Consider the following 21,436-nt stretch of genomic DNA (forward strand, 5'->3'; position numbering starts at 1 on the left):
ATAGGACAAAGGATGCAAATCTATACAGATTTTGTGCTTTTGGAACACCTTTTCTTTTGGTAAAGATATATCTGAGCAAAATTCAATAACTTAAAGAAGTTTAACAGTGAGGAAACATGGCCCCCAATGCATACCATTCCCTGAATTCAGAGGGTTTACACTTATTGTAATATCCTCCAACTTAATGTGTTACCTGCTTTACAATCAAACTTTCCTGCAGTTTGTGGGTTTTAGTTCAAGACATAAAAGCTGGAGAATTTGGGAATTCTGGAACAGATTAGAACTTCAAGGATTAATTATTCTGAATTAAAGGAATTTCCTTCAGGCCCCAGCAATAGCTCTTCAATAAGCTTGGTGAAAAATATTTCTTTCTTAATGCACCAGCTCCCATTGGAACCTAGGAATCTTTCATGATAGTTTATCAAGTGATAGAGATAAGTAGGAAAGACCTCTGAGAATTCTGCTATCTAACGCTCAAATAAGGAGATGCTCAAATAAATTACTTTAATAACCTGCATGTTTTTAAGAAAGACAGTTTGCTTTTTCTTTTCCTTCTTTTTTTTTTCTAGTTGAGAATGTTTGAAAAATTAAATAGCATTTGATATAAATATGTAAAAACCCACAATTTCCCTCTTTTGCTTCACTAAAATATATGTGTGAATGTCTACAAAATTAAATTTGGAAAAACAACTAGCTAATGTAGGAAAAGTTTAGATTTATGTCTTTAATCTTTCACAGCTGGGCTTATCAAGATTCCACTCACCTTCTAAAAGAGGTAAATTGAATATTAAAATGATCTAAAACTATCTATTCTTCAGCAGATAAAGGAAAAATAAATATCGCTACTCAAGTGGTATTTCATCTTTACCATAGACAGAGAGGATTTGTGGCTCTGTTTTTACAATAAAGATTTGGAATGATGTAATTTCTGAATCTGTAGTAGAAATGTGAGCTAGACTTGAAAAAAACAGAAATATGGCTTTAAGTGGATTGTTAACATTCTGTTGCATTTCTTAAATGTTTAGGTTGGTTATCTTTTGTTTTCTTCTTCCTTAGAGTTGATTGACAATTTTTCCCCAAGTTTCCTTATAAGTTCTGCCAGATCTTCTGAATTTTGAGATTTTTCCTCAAGGAGTTCATACCGGAGACTTGAAATGTCCTGTTTGATCTCCTTCAGTTCACCTGTAAAAGACATCACACTATTTAGAAAAGAAGGAAAAAGTAGCATATCCTACATATCTTACAGTTATCACTGGTTTTCTCAGGATTTCTTTGTTGAACCAGAAAAAGTGAATGTTCTGTGGACTGTATATAAATGGTGGTTTATGGATAGGAATAGAAAGATGCAGTTCAGGAAACAAATCAGAAAGCAAATGTGTGAGAGATCACATTAGTTCACAAATCCCTAAGCAGCCTCTATAAGGAAGTTAACGATCTGCTCTAAGAGAAATCACTGAAATCTCACGTCCCTGAGTCCTTCTGGCCAGCAACAAGGCCTCTTACTATCCAGTCCTTTTTTTTTTTTTTTTTTTTTCCTGTGGCAATAGGTGTCTTTCCAGCTTCCAAGGGGTGCAAACAAAAGCGAACATTTCTGCTAAGTGCATGCGCCAGCTGTTTCCCTAATAAGAAAAGGTGTCTGCACAAGGAAAAATTCATAAGTGAGTGCCCCCAACCAGCTGCTCCATTAAATGCAGCCTCCCTGCAGGGAGCTCTACTAGAATGCATGAGCTCTACTAGAAGTGGAATCATGCTTCACAAGAAGGTGCCAGACTAGTGACAGCTTTTGATGGGAGAACAAGAATCTGATGGCAGAGCTGTTTCTGATGGGAAAGACACATCTCTTCCCTAACTTCAATTTCGTGTTAATTTTACATTTTGCACTTGTAAATATGTCAAGTGGATTAAGCACTTTGGAAACATTTATTTTTTTCCAGGTGTCATATGTAACCATTTTAATTTGTTTTGATTCTCTGATTAGACATAAACATGCACATACTCACCTTCATTGACTTCATCACTTTCCTTATCTATCTGAGCTTTCAGTACATATCTTTTAATCAACCGTTTCATTATTTTCTGCAGAGAAGAAAGTAAAGAAAAACTCTTCTTACTTGGACCTATTGTTTCTATGAAATTTCAACATATGAGCTCTGCTATCTTTTCTTACATTCAGATATTGCAGTGTAGGACGTGTCAGCTTAAAAGAATGAAACGTAAAAATACCTTTTTTCATCTACAGTAGTATGTAAGATTTATTGTTCTACACAAATATGTATATGAAAGTTAGAAAACTAAGCCTGTCTTCCTGATGTTGTCATTCATGAAGCTTGATTTGGACCACTACCAGAGTCTACGAGAATTACTGATATAGTTGCAGCTTTGATCTACACATAGACAAAAACATCTAGCCTCTGTTACTACCAAAAGATGGCCATGGCCGTGACTAGCCATGCTAATTGCTAAACCCATTTGCAATGTTTATTTTAATCTATATTTGTATTATAACTGATAAGCTATCTTTTCACAATGTGAATGTTGGAAAAAATGGAACCCACATTCTAAGAGTCATTTAAACACCTCAGCTGTGACTCATTTAAGCAAATACAGATATTTTATAAAGTAAATATATATATCTGTGGCAGTCATCCTGAATTCTCTTTATGGAAAGAAAAAGCAAATCTGAGAGCATAGTTCATCTCAGACAGCTAAAACTGAGCAAGTGAAGCACATCATTCAAATGACTGCCCTGTCCACTACTAATATGGGGACCTAGGCCAGCAAATTGAAATGTACATTTTATCTTTCTAGGATAAATGAATCCTGACCCTGCTCTTCCCATTAGTTCAAAAGACTTGAATATGGAAGAATGTATCTAACTACCTCTGAAGATCTATCTTTGGCTTTAATATTTTTATAGAATGTAACCCATGACAACACAATATTTTTTGTTTTTCACTACAAGGTAGGAAATATGTATAGTTTTATGTGTCTGCTTTTGTCTCCACAGTAATAGCTCTGACCAGAGGTGGCTGAGAAGTGAATCATCCTACATCAGTGGCTCTGGACCATCATTACAGCCATGCTTGCAAGGTCAGCAGCCGTACTGTTTATTCTAATAATCCGAGAATGTTTCAAATACAAGGACACATATCCTTAAGTTTACAGGATACATTTATAATCTTCATATCTATCGCTGCATTGAAAGGAAACTGGCTGTGAAAATGTCAGAGTTTTTGAAACAGAGTTTATTATAGACACTGCATAATGTAACAGTGGCACCCAAGGAAACCAACTTGTTTTTGCCTTATGGTTAAAAAAAGGTATCAATGCCTAATTCCACAGTTTTCAATGTCTTTTAGTGTTCAGACTGTCCTGTTCTACTGCCCAAGTTGCTTGTTCCTTTCTGCCTGCTTAAGCAGCTCTTGCTCGTTCCTTTCTGCCTACTTAGTAACAGGAAGGAAAGAAGCAGCCTCCAAAAGAAAAGAAGCCCAGAACAACTGGGCTAGTCCGCTTTATGCGGACTAGTCTGGGTCTCCTCATGCTTGACTGCATGAAGGCTCATTGAAGCTGTCTAGGAACTAGAGGATAAACAGACTATTGATAGCACACTGGCTGAAAGATATTTCTATTTCCTGAGGTATTAAAATATAGAAATGTGGCACAATAAGCTAAGCTGCTTCAGCAAACAAACAAGGAATATTTTGCATTTCTTTTTTGTTTTCTTAATTTTTGCTGTGCTGTTGAGGACTCAACCTGTGTCTAAAATCAAAAAGCACTTTAAATGTTATACTATATGGGAAAAAAATAAATAAAAAAGACCAAAAAAGTTGAAATTTTACTGTAAGTATCAAAATCATTGCATTTATTTCTGACATATGCGGAGTCTGTGGATTTACCCTTGATTTTTATTTAACTTAAATTCAAACTATCCTTATGTTGTTATGAGTTGCACAACTTGATCTAATTCAAAAATAAAGTGCTTTTTACCTGGTATTGTCTTGGAGGATTGTTTAAACTGTTTAAGTGGATTTCATCAGAGCTTCTTATACTTGATTGCTTCCTTTGACCAAGCTGAAATTGAAACATTGGTTATAATACAAAATAAATAAAAGAGCAATATTAAGTTAAATTGCCCCACGCAGGTACTGTATGACAGAACATTAACTGTTGAGCCCAATTATGTCTGTGTGAAGTTACCATGGTAGTCTTTGCAGAACTCCATCACATGGTACCTTTGCAGAACTCCATCACAGGAACCACAAAATTATCAGCTGGTGTTTCTGAATAGCATCTTCTTTACTACACGTGCTAAAATGAAAGGTCTTCACCCCTGATGAAAACCAGAGGATTCAACTTGTAGGCTTTGTTTGTGATTTACATCTTTGATAAGGACTAAAGCTTCAGGAAATTATGAATGGGGGCTCCAGCTGGATGGCTGGACTGCACTAAGAGTCTCAAACCAAAATGAATTACATGACTTTTGATTCATATGGAGACAGTACAAAGAGTGGCACTGCAAGAAATAAAAAAGTATGAAATATAAGCTGTGATTGATCTGGACAAGAAATAAGTGGGACTGTCACTAAAAAGTACTTTCTCCACATGTAAGACTTTTACTGCTTTAAAACACTAGGCTCCCAGTGTAGTACTTCAGATCCAGTGGGATCACACTACACTTTCAGTGAGGTTCTCTGTGTTGGTTATTTTGCGTCTTAACGCATCAAGCACCTACAGCTAAGCAAACTGGGGCACTTTGACTGATATGAGGGACAAGCTGGGAAAGCAGTTAGATGCTTGTGCAGCTGCACAGCCATGCCACCCAGCAAGCAGCCCACGCTCCAATGCCTGCTGCCAGTGAAGGCTGAAGCTTTCGTGTAGCTGTTCCTCCTACAGCTGAAATCATTATAACCTCCTGAGGTACACTGTGAATTTCCTGTGGTGGAACTTTGAGAGTAAATGGAAGTAGGATTATAGAATATGTGGTAAATATTCACCAGATGTCAATTAGAAAAGGTTAAAGCTCTCAGCAGAGAGCTTTACTGGGGCTTTGTTCTAACTTACACTACGTGTATTAACACAAAAGAAAGGCTAAAATCAAAAACTTGGGAACTGTATATGTACAAAAAATGCTGAATGACGCATAATATTCAGGTGCATAATTAGCAAAGAGGACATCAATTAAAATTTGTAATTCTCCCTGTTGCTGCAGAGCATGCTCTTTAAGTCTTTTAGTTCTCCAGAATTCCCAAAAACTTTATTTTCACTATTACAGTAAAGCAAATGAATCTTAATAAATCAGTAAACAAGGAATAATTTAAATATTTTAAAATTTTATATAGCACTTGTATTTTGATATTTTTTCCTGAAGAAAACATCACAGTTGTTGGCACAGTGTATTCATTTGTATTCATTTCAAATTAATATTAAATTTACGCTGAATTTAGAACTTCCTTTTGTTTGTTAGAAAGTTTCTCTCTCTATGTATATACATGTATACATATTTAAAAAAACATTAACTCAGATTATGTTTATTTGAAATAAGCAAGAATAAATTCATAAGATATAGAGATATATGGCACAATTAATATTTATATGTAACATATTAAGACAAATTTGGATGGGAAATTAATTAAAGATGTGCAAAATCTATTACTTTTTTTTTTTTTTCTTGAATACAGCTACCTTAAATGCTTTGAATATATATTGGAGAACATAAGCTTATCTAAATATATTTTAACTTAAACTATGCATTAGATTTATAACAACAACAGCAAAAAAATAGTGGCTATATATGACTGTGTAATCACACACACAGAATCACAGAATTTCTAGGTTGTAAGAGACCTCAAGATCATTGAGTCCAACCTCTGACCTAACACTAACAGTCCCCACTAAACCATATCCCTAAGTTCTACATCTAATCAATATGTATTTCAGGGTTTTAAAGCTAACAAATATTCTCCTGGGCCTTACCTTCATTACTAAATTCAATGAGAAAAAAAATATCTTAATTCTTCTTCAGCTTCTGGTTTCCTAATTTCTGGAAATAATGTGGTAGAATAAAATGAAGAGTTTTCTTCCTCTGTAGGAAACACATTTGTGTGCTTCACACAATGCACATTTATTGTACACTGCTGAGTGGCCACTTGGTGGCAGAGATTGCCAAGATTTCATTACAACTTCATTTTTACACAAAATCTTTAAACCCTTGAAGCTTCATTTGTATTGCTTTTTCCTCCTAAAAACAACTAATACAGTAAACTCAGCTTGTCACTTTAATGATTGAAAGAGTTTTCATCTTTTTAAGTTATTATCTATCAAGAATCCACACATAAGTAACTGGAGAGGAAAGAGAAAGTAATTTAAATACAATAATCATTTGAACCCTAACAAAAATAACTCTTCTCTGGGAGTGTTGTGTGAAAGAAAAATGCAGCATGTATAGAGCACTGCTATTAGAAAAAAATGTTCTTGCTTAAACTTGTTTCTCATTACATCTTTCTCTACTATTGCTTAAATTTCAGTGCAATCAGTTACAACAGTCATCTATAATGACTGTAGCTGTTTTGTGCAGCACTTTCTTAATGTCTTTAAATCCCAATTTTCAGAAGCAGTTGATGACTTTAGCTGAAAGTCATTAAACTGCATGTGCTTAGACCAGGAGTGTGAGTTCCCAGAATATGATTCAGTTTGTGCTCTCATAACCAGAGGTCCCTCATGAAAATTTCAGAATTACTGTTTTATTCCAGGAAAGAGAAAGTAACGTATTTTTTCATTGTTTGAGTCAGGGTTTAAAGCTATTTCAATAATTAGTTCCTTATTTCTTTTCTGAAAGGTCATGGTTTAAAAAAATGCCTTATATATGTTATCTGCCGCTATTTTCTCAGGAAGATGAACAGGTTCTGTGACTCTTAAAACATATACTTTCTCTTTTCCAAGGCACTTTTTTGATTTAGCATAATACTCCAAGAAGGTTTCTTTAAAACTCTTTATTATTATTATTATTATTATTATTATTATTATTATTATTATTATTATTATTATTATTATTAATGTATTTATTTGGGATTATCTTTCTTGTTTCTCTAATGTTTAAACAGCAATCCTACCCTACAGCAGAAATCTGCAGGTCTTAAACAACAGATTGTAAGAAAACTTCTTCACAGTCTTCATTATTATATGTAGACATGTCTCAAGACATGTTTCTGCTGTGCTACACTTTGAATGCAGCTACATTAATTAACATTATCCATACTAGCCATTTAGCATTATCAACATCTGGCTTTGTTTTCTGCTGACAGTAATAAGGGCAGAGCTAGCTCCAGGGGCAGAATTCCCCCCTTCCCACCTTCCTTCTCACCTTTACACTCACTCTGGTGCTGCTGCTGCTTTTGCACCGAGAAGACACTGGCTTTGGGAAAGACCCTCAGACTGGGCCTGAGTCAGTAAACTCAAGGGTGCATTAACATTTCTGGGCACAGCAATGTAAAGGCATCTCTCTGTAAACTTGTGGAGACCTCCCCATTATGGCTTGCACCAGAGGAACTTGCTGTCTCCCTCACAGTTTGGCAACTGGAACAGACTGGGGACAAGCCCTTGCAGCAACCCTACTTGGGGGCAAAGCTAATTGAACAGGGCCAAGCCATCCCTGAGTCCTGCATTTGCACAGCCACCAAGTCTTGCTCTTGCCAGATTTCTTCTGATCTTCACACAGCTCACTGTGCTTCCAGCAGCTCCTCATGCAAGGATGGCCAGTTCGGCAGCCACAGCAGGACCAACCTGCCTAGCACAAGGATGAGTACAAAGCTAAAAGCTCCAAAAGCTAAGAATTTCTTTGAGACGATGCCATAAAACAGACTTTACAGAAATGTATCATTAATAGAGGACATGAAAACATTTTAGTTTATTTTTAGAGAGCAAAGGATGGCAGCACATGATAGATCCAAGTCAGCTCAGTGGCATATGGCAGGGCGAAAAGGAAGTAAGAACATAATCATCTGGCAATATCAATCACCTTTCTGGAAAGGCTGAGAAAAGAATAGATGCAAGTCCAGCTGCATTATGGTTCTCATTGTAAGATATTGTTTTGTTTGTTTGTTTGTTTGTTTGTTTTTAATTTGATTTGTAGTTTTATAGCTTCTTTGATTGCAGAGTAAGAACATGTAATTTAGCATTTGTTACTCTACCATCTGCAGCTAGTAGAAAGCACCTTTCTAGCTATCTGAATTGCTATGTACAAACATAATTTTGGAAAGGAATGATAAAAATTAATTGTAATTGCAAGCACAAGATTTTCAAGTTTACCTAAGTTGTATTGGATCAGAAATTTCATTTTTAAAACCATCATTAAAAATAAGCTTCTAACTTACTTATGCACATTTCAAAGTCACAAATGTTTCTCACCATTACCCATTTTGAAGTTTGCATGCATCTCCATTTTTCAGTGATGACCTTATCACTCACTGAAGTTGTGAAATCAATTTTCATCAAGCAGCTTGATGAAAAGTTTTGATAACATTGAGTCACTGAAAATTCAAGGAAATACATTATCTGATATTATCAGTGATATTATCTCTGATGGGTCTTAAATACATTAGTATTAGATTTTGCAAATAAAATGACATGAGGTCTTTGAAAGGCTAGAAAGTTTACCAGTAGCACACAAAAGACATCTGAAATTAATAACAAGCTTGACTTTGTTGGCAGTGTTTGTAATGTCTGTGTCTCCTTTTATAAACCATTATGAACTTAACCAGAGGCAGAGGCTTGTCAGAGGCACACTATTTTTCCATATAGGTCCATTTTTTCCTTCTAGGATTGTAATGAGTTTATTTTCTCTTTTACTCATCAGCTGATAACTGTGATGGGAAAAGTGTTTATCAGATTGGTTGAGAACTGACATAGGCATGTAATTTCTTCACAGGCCCCCGTCTAATGACTATAGCCACTGTCTCAAAAATCACTGACCTTGAGGAGGCCTCTGGTCAGTCTGCTGACTATTTTAACAGCGACCCTTCACTTTTTAAAGTTCCATAAATGACACATTTGATTCTGCCACATAGACAAACCTGCAATTTCTTTTTTGTGTGTGTGAATGTTACCATATGCTCACCCTTCTACTTAGCGAGTCTCATTAGATGTCTTGCAAAGCTCTTCTTCCATATTGCGTTACAACAGTGCTAGTCTTTACACTTCTACCACCACGTAAACTCATGTGCTAAGCCCTACGTTCTTGTAAAGCAATTAATTTAATTTATACCAAACCACTGCAAGAAAAACAAACTGACTATAAACTCCTTAAATAAACCCATTAGATACAGCAATAAATAAACTCAAGTGCCTTTTACTGTACTTGTATAAAACATAACAGAATGCTTTGAATAAAAGGAAGCTGCTTTCTTGGCGGACGCAGAGACAGGCTATACAAGGGGAGTTCAGAAGCACTGCCCAGGCATGTGAGGGTGCTAGAAAAGCCAAAGCTCACCTTAAGCTGACTTTGGCTAGGGCAATAAGAAGAATTTCTACTGCTGCAATAGCAATAAAATGCTGCACAGGGAAAACATGGGCCTGCAGCTCAGTCAAGAAGGGTATTCAGGTTAAGACTGAGGAATTTGATGCCTTCTCTCCATCAGGTTTAAAAACAGTCTACCAAGGCTCTGTTCTTAGTGAAGGGGTTCGAGGAGGGTTTTGAACAACCAACCGTGGATGAGGGTTAAGTTAGGGGTTAATTGACAGAACTTGGCAAGTCATTGGGCTGCATCCATGGGTTTTGAGAGCAGTTGGAGAACTTCCAAAGATGATAACACCTTTCACAGTTCATGGAAATTGGAAGAGGTCTCCGAAGGCTGGAGAAAGACACACATTAAACTCATTTTCAAAAAAGGCCAAAATGATGATGTCAGCACCACAACCTCACTTTGGTAACTGGGAAAATAATGGATTGAGTCCTCTTGGAGAACATTTCTGGGCACATGGAGGAGCAGTTGGTGACTGAGAATGACAATGTGGATTTACCAAGGGTAAAATTTGCCTGACCCTCTGGATGGCCTTCTGTGATAAAATGACTGGGTTTGCAGATGAAGGAAGAACTGGAAATGTAGTCTATCATGATTTTAGTAAGGGTTTTAACTCTGTATCCCAAAATATTCTTCTACCTACCTTAGGATGTTAGCCTGGACAACTGGGCAAAATGCTGGCTGGATAGTCGTACTCAGAGGGCAGTAAGGGGCCTTGTCTTGGGACTTGCACTTTTTAATACAGAATCATAGAATGGTTTGCATTGGAAAGAACCTTTAAACATCATTCAGTGTGACATCTCTGCCATGGGTGGGGACATCTTCCGATAGACCAATTTGCTCCAAGTCCTGTCCAACCTGGCTTTGAACACTTCCAAAGATGGAGCATCCAGAACTTCTCTGGGCAACTTGTTCCAGTAAAGGTAAAAAATTTCTTCCATATATTCAGTCTAGATCTACCCTCTTTCAGTTCAAAACCATTACCCATATTCCTTTCTCCATCTTTCTTATAAATCCCCCTTAAGTACTAAAAAGTTGCTATAAGGTCACTCAGAAGTCTTCTCTTCTCCAGGCTGAACATGCCAAGATTGCTCAGTCTTTCTTCACTGGAGAGGTATTATATCCCTCTGATACTTTTTGAGGCCCATCTGTAGACCCACTGTAACAGGTCCCTGTCTTTCTTGCTCTGGAGCCCCAGAGCTGAACACAAGGCTATACAGGGTCTAACAAGAACAGAGCAGAGGGGGAAATCACTTCCCTCGACCTGCTGGCCATGCTGATTTTGATGCAGCCCAGATTATGGTTGGCTTTCTGGGCTGCAAGTGCACACTGCCAGAACATATCAAATTTTTCATCTACCGGTATCCCCAAGTCATTCTCTGCAGGGCTGCTCTCAATCAATTCATCACCAACTGTACTGATACTAGGGATTTCCCCAGACCAGGTGCAGAACTTTACACTTGACCTTGGAACTTCACGAGGTTCACATGGGCCCACTTCTCAAGCTCGTCAAGGTCCTTCTGGATGGCATCCCTTTCCTTTAGCATATCAACAGCACCAGCTTGGTGTCATTTGCAAAGTTGCTTAGGGTACGTTCAACTCCACTATCTACATCATTGATGGAGATATTAAATAGCATTAGTGCCAGTATGGACCCTTGACGGACACCACTCATTACTGGCTTCTAGAATCTTTATCTATGACCAGGTGTTGGAGGAGTTGCAGGAGTACACTCCTATCAAGCTTAGTGGAGGACCACAGAGATGATGGGGGCTAAAGAACTTGCCCTGTGAGAAGAGGCTGGAGAAGCTGGACTTGTTCGGCCTGAAACAAGAGAGGTCCTGCCTGGACAGGAAAAATTTTTCCCCCTGAGAATAGTAATGCAATGAATGGCACAGGCTGCCCAGGCAAGTTGTCAAGTCTCTGTCCTTGGAGGTTTTCAGGACTGGACAGGAATGAAGTCTTAAGCAGCTTGGTCTGACCTCAGAGCTGACATGCTGTGAGTTGAACAAGAGACCCCCTAAGATCCTCTTCAGCCTAAATTATTTTCTGACTCTGTGACAGAGAGCAAGAAGAACTGTAAATTTACAAAGGTATTTTTTAACTTAACTGATTATAGATGTGGACAAATATTGATTAAAAAATAAGTAAAAAAAAAAAAAAGTTAAAAAATAAGTAAATTTCAACCTGTACCTAGGGACTGATTTCAGTCTGGACTAAGCAGATCAGGAAATTCATTAGAAAAATGGGTCAACACCAACAATGAAAAGTTAAAATTGTTTTTATCTTTTAAAATTAGTAGTTAATAGACATACTGTTAAATTACCTTGTTCATCTCTGCATCTTCCTGAAAGTTTTTCTTTTGGCACAGAAATGGTTTAGAGATCCATTTTTTGATTCTGAGTAAGAGATACAGCAAAGATTTTGGACTTGGCACTAAGTTGAAGGGTACTGGAAGAGTCCTCCCTTCTTCAAAGTAAGAAAACCAAAGTTTAGCCCTTGCAAATTTCCATTCTACATCAGCATCATCCTGTAAAGGAGAAACATTGCTATTAATACACTATTAATAGCATCTTGACAACTGAAGATGACCTAGCTAAATGTTATGTGTGCTTTCAATGTAATTGGCTGAAGTTAATTTCAAACAGGTTAAGAGCTTGTTTATAATCCATGAAAACCACATTTCAATTAATAGAATTGTTCTTATTAATCCATTTAAAACAATGCAATTACAGAAGAACAAAATGGATTTGCGTTAGACATTAGTTACTCCAGAATGAGTGCTAATAGTCTCCAATACAACATTACAAAGACTTCTTGGCTTGTGCTCTTTGTAATGAGACTAATAACCCTATGGTGTTGACCTAAAAGCACACAACACAATGCCTAATGTAAAGTTTCATGGCAACATTCAAATTCATCCTCTCAGGCTTGGTCAAGTAGTCACTTGCACGGAACACTGTCACGCTCAGTAAATAAAATGGAAAAATCCTATTCTAACAAAACAAAACTGTAAATTCCTCAATAATACTACAAGCTTTGATTTCTTATCTTACTGATCTTTTTTTTTTGTAGCAATTAATTTAATCTATAATCTTCTTTTTGAAAAAGAAATAGAAACAGAATTTTAAATAAGAATTTTACTTTATTACTTTAAACATGATGTTAAAGAGGATTAGGTGATTTTTATCAAATTCCTTCCACTTGCTTTAATATACGATTAAATAAGGTATGCTATCATCACCATGGTTTATGTTTAACATTTACAATGGCCAAAACACTCATTTTACTCATTCCTGTAAAGTTCAAGGGAAGTCAATTCTGCAGAAAGGACTGAGGTCAGGCTCAAGGACATGTCTCAATATTGCTGTAGCTGTTTTTAGAAACTATTTGTATTCAGTCATCATACTTTTGGATAACAGTGTAGTTTTCTTTGCTCTAAACCTAATTGTTTTTTCTGTGATCTCAGTCAGAAAAATCTGAATCTGGAGAATGTGCACTGCTTTTAATCAGGCTGGATAATGACTGTGACCCCAAGTCAATGCCCAGAAACTGGGAGTAATGTCAAACAACCTGAGTCTGCTGCTTTGTGGTAAGGGCATCACCCAGGAAAGGCTGGGATGGCCTAGCTTCTGAAGCTCTACTTCCATTTTTTACTAATCAATTATAATGATTTAGCCCTTTGTATTGCATGACATGAAAAGTTCATGCTGATTTTCTGTAGCCCTGCTGATTACTTTGTTAGATAAAGTTCTTTTGAATGCAGAGGAATAAAGCAATGATTGTTTAAATAATCCGTTGCTGGTCAGCAGCAGTTTCTTGGGTTTCTTGGTTCGGTTCTGGTTCTTCCTACTGCAAGCACATACAGCTGAGTAATTTCCAGGTAATTTGTAACGAAAATGAACAGTGGAATGAATACTTTCTGGTAATATATTCCAAAATTCTCTGTGTTACTTTTCTTATATAAGATGACAAGAAGACAGGATTTCTAGGGTATTTAAACAATTAGATATAACACTACATTAGGTGATATTTCATCATAAATGGAATTTTTACCTCAATTTCCTGGAATGAGCTGTTGATCATTGCAATAAGCATGTTCAGTAAGACAATGACCATGGTAACATTATAAACTCCATAAAGCACATAGCCAATGTTTTCAATGAATTTGTGTTTATAATTGATGACAACTGATTTAACTTCTGAGAGTCCAAATATAGCCCAGAATAATGTCTTGAAACTTTCTTCAACACTAAAAGGAGAAATTGAACACATGCATATGTTACTGAACAAGAACAGTATAGTCTTATTGTATAAATTGCCAGCGACCATTTTTACACAGCATAAAAAAATTTCTACTATCATCATGTACACCTGTACCAGAGCAATATTGTGCAGAAGTAGACTACCTAATTTCATATGTATATGTTCTTCAATAATATACGTGTCCTAATATTTAGGACTGACAATAAAAACATCTGATTCAGTTTAGGAATTATATCTACAGCTTCAAAAGAATGTTACAATAAATCACTATAAACTACTTTATTCTAGATGCAACATACTTGCCTGTAATGTGAATGTAAATAACAAAAAATAACCTGTAAACACTTCATTATAATTGTATGAATAGTTCAATTGTTATTAAGTATTATACCATTAATATGATCAACATTCTGAAACCGTAAAGAAAGCAGCTTGTTTGCAAAGCAACATTTTTCAAAAATGCTTCAAGACCATAATCCTGAAGTTCAGTTTTCACTGTTCCCACAAATTCAGGAAAAAGTTAATAAGCCATGGTGTTGTGACACTAATATTTTTTTTTCAGGTTAGTTCTTTTCAATGCATGTATCTCCTCTTAATCAGATTATATATATATATATATATATTTCTCTCTCTCTCTCTCTTTCTCCACATACATACACACAAACATAAGTCCAAATGTCTTGGGAATCTAATTCTATATTCACCTCCTTGTAGATGTATTTTCTCTTGCTTTGATAAATAGACCTTACATGTATTTCCCCATGACCCAAATATAGTAGCATTGTAAAGCACATTTTCAATTTTATTGCATTATCATTAAGAGAATAAGTCAAAAGAAACCCGTAAGTTATGTAGTTCTGAATCTACCCCTCTGCATAAAATATTCTATCAGTACACCATCTGTGAATTGGTTCAGATACTTTATCTATTGTGTGAACTAATAATAATAAGAAATGTAGTAGCATTTTTTTCCTTCTTGGCCAAGTTTGTTTCCTGGCTGAGCAAGCCTCATAACAGCTATAGTTTAAATATTATGACAGTCAGAAATTAAGTGGGCAAGGACTGCAGGGCATGGAAAAGAATGAGTATCAACTCGGGTGATTTATCTTAAAATCATGGCTAGCAATAAGATGTCATGACAAATGTATATCAAGTAACTCCTGACAGACAGAGTAAATTCAGGTCTTCTCTTCTTATGGTGGGAGAAGAAAAAGAGCATGCAACTGATGCTACATGGAGTAAGTGGGTTGCAGTGCACTAAGAGCATCAATAACAGTTATTTCTGTCTAGTTACTTTCCAGCTGCTTAGCCCTAGGCTGCCCTGGTGCCTGGGGTTATTACGCCCCCAGGGCCAGGACTGGTATTTTCCCATGTGGAACATTGTGAGGATGCTGTCAGCCCATTCCTCCAGCCTGTTGAGGTCCCTCTGAGTGACATTACAACGTGTCAGTCACTCTTCTTCATCCATACAGGCTTTCTGATACCTTTGTTTGATTTTCTACCCAGTAATATGGACCGATCTTGAGTGTTGAAGACGCAATTCTTGAAAATCAAACAGCTCCCCTGGACTCCCCTTTCCTCCAGGACTTCCTCTTCATATGATATTCTTTGTACAGGCCAAGGTCTGCTCTCCTGAAGTCCACAGTGGTGGTCCTGCTATTGGCCTTGTTCCCTCCTCTCAGGAATGTGAACTCCATCACCTCATCAGCCAATGCTACTCTCAGTCTTCACATCCCCAACCAGATCTTCACTGTCTGTAAAAGTCAAGTGTAGCAAATGGCTCCACACCAGATCCTCAATCACCTATGTTGGGCAGTTATTGTTGATGACCTCCAGAAACCTTCTAGATTGCCTGTGTCCTGCTGTGTTGCCCATCCAGCAGATATCGAGGTGGATAAAATTTCCTATGAGGACGAGGAGCTGGAAGCATGAGGCTTCTCCCAGTTGTCTGAAGACAGCCACATCTATTTTGTCTTCCTGATCAGGCAGTCTGCAGCAGACATCCACCAGAAAATCACCCATGTTGGTCTACCCTCTAATCCCAACCTGTAAATTCTTGCTGGCTCATTATCTATCCCTAAGCAGATGCACAGGCATTCCTGCTTCTTACTCACATAAACTGCAGCTATCCCTCACCTTCCCAGACTGTTCTTCCTGATTTATCATCCTAGTGTTGGGATCAGGAGTTCATCTGCTTATTCAAGTATATAATATAATGTATGTATGTATGTGTATATATATACGATAAAAAATTACTACTTTATACCACACAAAAAGGTATTTTAAAAGATGTAAAACTTATAAAACTATTAGTAAACTTAATACATACAATGCAAACAACTATCTCCCATGAAAATAGCTCACAATTATTACAATCAAATCAGTAGTACTTACGTTGTGAATGCTTCATTTTGTTTTGCCCCCAGATAGTAGGAATAGAGATTAAACATGCCTATCATGAAAGCTACAAACACCATGATAAATATCACCATGAACTTGAAGATGTCTTTCACAGTTCTGCCAAGTGATATCTGCAGTGGTCCAAAGCTTTCATTGGCTGGCAAGATGTAGGCTATTCTGGAGAAACTTAATACTACTGCAATTGCGTACAGGCCTTCAGATATGATCTGTGGATCAGACGGATCCCAGTTTATTCTAGCTAAAAACAAAAGATGAGAATTTCTGTTAACATTTTGAAGTCCACTCTGGGTTGTTCACAGAAGTGCTGTCTTTGGGGGAGTGGTAATAATGAACCAAAGTCATTGTAAGTTAGAATTGAATTAAGTGGAGCTACACAAATCTGAAACAGTTGAAGTACAATCTGCATGTGTTTTCCTTTACTGTATGTTGCATCATGAATTTTGAGCTATTTCATTAGTAAAAAGGTATAAAACTGTGCTGCCTAAAAGTAAGGAGCTGTTAATTTTTACCCTTTTGAACTTAAAAAACACACAGAAAAACAGTGTCCTTCTTTGAGTGAAGTGCTTAGATACTCATTTGACTTCCTGGTGCCAAGTATAAATGCTCAAATAGTGCCAGCAGTTGTTGCCCACTACTTCCCAGTGCTCAGTAAATTTCTTACATGAAGATGCTGCCAGAAATTAAAGTGAAAGAAAGGAAGATATTTCACTAAGACTGACACAGAGGTGGGATACTAGTCCATCTCCTATGCTTGGGACTGGGGAAATGTTTTACCTTTTCACTAATGTTTTACTCCGTTCTTTTTACACTTTCACCAGAAGTGTCATTTTTAATAACAAGAAACCATGAATGGCTCTGCTCATACTGATTAGATATCCACTGATTATAAAGGAAAAACAAGCTTCTAAAATGGTCTGCAATAGCACTAAAGTAAATTCCTGGGACTTGAATCACAACCTATTAGTGAATTTAAGTAAAATTCAGCTTATAGTGTTAAGTGATTAAAAAAAAAAAAAAAAAGGCAAATTAAATTATAAATGTGATTTGTTTGAGCTATCTAAAATGAACTGTTTCAACCTGGGGATCTAAAATCAAGTGCCGTCCATAACTCCATAACTGTGGGAACAGTAATGCTTCTCTTGTTTTTCTATTTACTCCATCTCATCGTGAAATGGTAATGGTTCTTTCCTGGTATATACCAAACACCCATTTCCATCATCTTTTCTATTATCATTTCTACCAATTTCTTCTTTTGAAGCTAATCCACCTAGGTAAATTGCTTGAATGTCATTTGGATCACTGAGTGAGTGAGTTATTGCTGTTTCATAGGGAACATATTCAACTGAAAAGGGGGCACATTCAGGTTTGAACCTCTACTCAGAGAAATCTTTATAGAACAATAGAAGGAGAAACCCAAAGTTATACCCTTCGGGATGCTACCTAGCTGGAGGTTATGGCATTCTCCCATGAGATGAGAGGCTTAAGTTCAATTCACAATTGTGCTTCAGGCAAAGAGAACAGGTCAACCTGGAATGGCTTTCCTACTTCCTGAGAGTGTTGTCATCTGTGTTTATTCTACTGTAAATGCCATAAAATAAAATAAATAATTTATACTGCAATGAAGGCAGCCACTGGCCTTTTGTAAAAATACTATTTTGAGCTGTTAACTAACAAATAATCTTTTAATACAAGTCAGTTATTTGTACAGCTTTATATTATATCCATACACAGTGATGTTGAGCAACAATGCTTCAGAATGTTCTTATGTAAGAAAATGTTAGTCTTCAAGGAATTTACTGCCATAGCAGTATTCATGTGTCATGACATCATAATGAGTGATTCTGGTTTTAGGCATAACAAGGCTCAGTTAGCACAATCATTGTCTTGCTAGCAACTGTGCTTTTCTTGTAGGTATGTGCATATTCTTTTGTTTACTGAAACGCTACACTCTATATTCAAATGAGAAAATGTCTGTATGGCAAAATACTGTGCCTTTTTTCTATGAGCAGACATAGCTGTGTTAGCTTTACCTCAGATTTCATGGATAACTAGACGCAAAGACAGCAGATGTTTCAGTATGGGTTAGTAGTCAGATGTCTTTCAGGTCTCCAGATGAGCTGTATTATATTTGCTAGCCTATGACAAAACCTATGACATTAAATATTAACTATTAATATTATCCATGCTAGTATTACCATACAAAGATGTTCTCCAAGCAGGCTTCAGTGTACATGCATACACATGAAAGCTTCTACTCACTTCTCATATATGACAAGCAGTTTATTAACATGTTTATCTCTTACTGACACAGAAAATGGATTGAGAAATACTAAAATAATATAATAGAGTCTATGAGCAAAGATTTTGGCTGTAGTGAAAGACATGTTGGTTTTGTTGGCAAAGAAGGTTTAAGAAGTTTCTGCATCTCATTGCTTAGTTCTTCCCCTGCGTTACCATACATCACATTTTCAGTTGTGCCAACACAAATGTTTGCAGGATAGCATTGTGTGACTGAACAGCTTAAATGACCTGGATTAAAATAATCATAGAATCAAATCATCAAATCAAATCATCAAATCAGCTAGGTTGGAAAAGACCTCTAAACCATTAACCTAGCACTGACAAACCTACCACTAAACCATTCTCTAAGCATCCCATCTACACATTTTTTGAACACCTCCAGCAATGGTGACTCATCTATTTCCCTGGGCAGCCTGTTCCAATGTTTCATAACCCTTTCAGTGAATAAACATTTCCTAATGTCCAACCTAAACCACCTCTGGCACAACTTGAGGCCATTTTCTCTTGTGCTATCGCTTATTGCTTGGGCAAGGAGACCAACTCCCACTCCACTACAGCCTCTTTTGAGGTAGTTTTAGAGAGTGATGAAGTCTCCCTGAGCATCCTTTTCTCCAGGCTAAACAACCCCAATTCCCTCAGCTGCTCCTCATAGGACTTGTTCTCTAGACCCTTCGTCAGCTTCATTGCCCTCCTCTGGACACGTTCCAGCACCTCCAGCTCCTTCTTGTAGTAAGGAGCCCAAACCCAAACACAGTACTCAATGTGTGGCTTCACCAGGGCTGAGTACAGAGGGAGAATCACTTCCCTAGTCCTGGTGACTGCTTGATTTCTGATACAAGCCAGGATGCTGTTGGCCTTCTGGGCCACCCAAATACAGACCTGGCTCATATTCATCCGGCTCTTAACCAATACCCTCAGATTCCTTTCCACCGAGCAGCTTTCCAGCCACTCATCTCCCAGCCTGTAGTGTTGTATGTGGTTGTTGTGCCCCAGGTGCAGGACCTGGCACTTTGCCTTGTTGAAGTTCATAGAGCTGGCCTTGGCCTATCAGTCCAGCCTATCCAGATCCCTCTGTAGAGCCTTCCTGCACCCAAGCAGTTCAACACTTTCACCCAGCTTGGTGTCATCTACAAAGTTACTGAGGGTGCACTCAATCCCCTCATCCAGATCACCAATAAAGATATTAAAGAGAATCTTTATGGGTGGGGTGATGACAGTGGGGCTATTTTGAACTTAAGTTGATTTTAGTGCCTGATGCCCAGAATAATCCCCAAAGAGATGTATGAGCATAGCCAAAGGAACTGTGAACAAGTAGTAGAGATGAGAAAGAAAAGCAGGGATGGGAATTTCTTTAACAATTACATTGTGGAACTAATGTACTAATTACAGAAAATCAACTCTTGGCCCAAGAAATACATTCAAACCATGTACAATCAACTCACCCAAGGTGTAGTATTTTATGTTGGGCTCCAGTGTTGGACTTGACAGGTCTTTCATATTTGCATCAACCAAGTTCTGGGCTCTGGACGCATGCCAAAATGCCATAAACCTTGCTATGAATGATGCTGCAAAAATTGCTAACATGCCAAAATCAAGCATATTCCATAATTCAAAAAGGTATTCCTTTGGACCTTGAGACCAAATTTCTTTACATTCAGACCATATCATGCCTGTGAAAGAAAAAAAAAAAGCAAAAAAAAAAAAGCAGCATGTTTGTTTAGCTTCATGTTCATTTTATATGATACTTTATAATGTTTAGATTATGCTCTTGATTTCAGTCAAACTCAAAACCATTTTGCTCTTTGGGACTTTGAACACACACTAAAATCCTTGAACTTGTTAATTAATGTATATATATATATAACATATATATATATATGTTACTACTTCTACATCATGTGAGTAATCATAACAATCTTTTATACTGTTTTTGCCTGTTCAACTCCAAAAGATTTCAAAGAAAGAATGGGTAGTGAGTATTCCCATCTGTTAAAAACACAGAATGAGACTGAAAGAGGAGTAATGGCATGAATGTATTGCAGTAGCAGAACTGATAGCAGAAGTCACATTTTCCCATTTGCAGAGGACCCTGAGTATAGTCTGTATGATAAACAAGTGTGCAAGTAGGAATCAGACCCAATACTTTGTCAACAGGGCAAAGGTATCTGTTTCATTCCTAATTAATAATATTAATTATTAAATAGAAAATAAAAATAATAAGATCTAGGAATGCAGTATCATTTATGGCATCTTTTTTATTGAGCAAATCCTTTCCCTTTTCAAGATAAAATGTATTTAATCATGCACTAAATTTCTTGAATTCTTAAGAGAGCTAATAAGAGAGAAGCAAATTGTAATGTCACCATTTTTTGTACTTATCGAACCATCTGAAAGATCTTTTCATCACTTCTCAGATAAGAACAATTATAATGTTAATTACAATAATTAAATTCCATACTATATCTGTATGCACTGAATTAATTTTTCTTAAATCATTTCCTGCTTCTGCATGACACTGACATAAATAAGAATAAATAAATAAGAATAGCTTAAATTAGCAAACTATACATTTAAATTGGAAAAATATTGTTTAGTCCCTTATTATCAGGTCATTCATTAATATTTATAGAAGATTTGGAAATCTAAGTATCATTATTCCCACAATACACAATTATATTCATTTATACAGCTACCTGATGAAATAAATAACAATTGTCAATGTCTTTCAAAGCTGTATGATTCAGTTGATGTGCAAATGTCTCCAATTAAAAAATAGCTCATAAAAGTAAAAATTTTTAAATTCATAAGCTGGAAGCAGATTCCTTAGCTTGAATGTAACTCTCATATTTACTGACTTAACTAACATCCGAAACCCAGGTCCTTAAAATATTTGGGAATCTAAACCTCACTGAAATAAATGGAATTAGACTTGC

General features: G+C 36.6%; 1 protein-coding gene across 1 annotated transcript in view; it reads right to left on the reverse strand.

The window, feature by feature from the left end:
- Positions 1-1,030: 1,030 nt before the first annotated feature.
- Positions 1,031-21,436, reverse strand: part of TRPC6 (transient receptor potential cation channel subfamily C member 6) — a gene marked incomplete at both ends in the record, with an annotated part of 99,252 nt that continues 78,846 nt past the window's right edge. The window contains 7 exons of the mRNA XM_084284748.1: positions 1,031-1,182; positions 2,001-2,076; positions 3,988-4,071; positions 11,842-12,045; positions 13,572-13,767; positions 16,176-16,440; positions 19,946-20,173. Coding sequence (XP_084140874.1) covers positions 1,031-1,182; positions 2,001-2,076; positions 3,988-4,071; positions 11,842-12,045; positions 13,572-13,767; positions 16,176-16,440; positions 19,946-20,173 — 1,205 coding nt within the window. The remainder of the gene's footprint in view (positions 1,183-2,000; positions 2,077-3,987; positions 4,072-11,841; positions 12,046-13,571; positions 13,768-16,175; positions 16,441-19,945; positions 20,174-21,436) is intronic.

Source organism: Netta rufina (assembly GCF_964035555.1).
Source record: "Netta rufina genome assembly, chromosome: 1".
Classification (NCBI taxonomy): domain Eukaryota; kingdom Metazoa; phylum Chordata; class Aves; order Anseriformes; family Anatidae; genus Netta; species Netta rufina.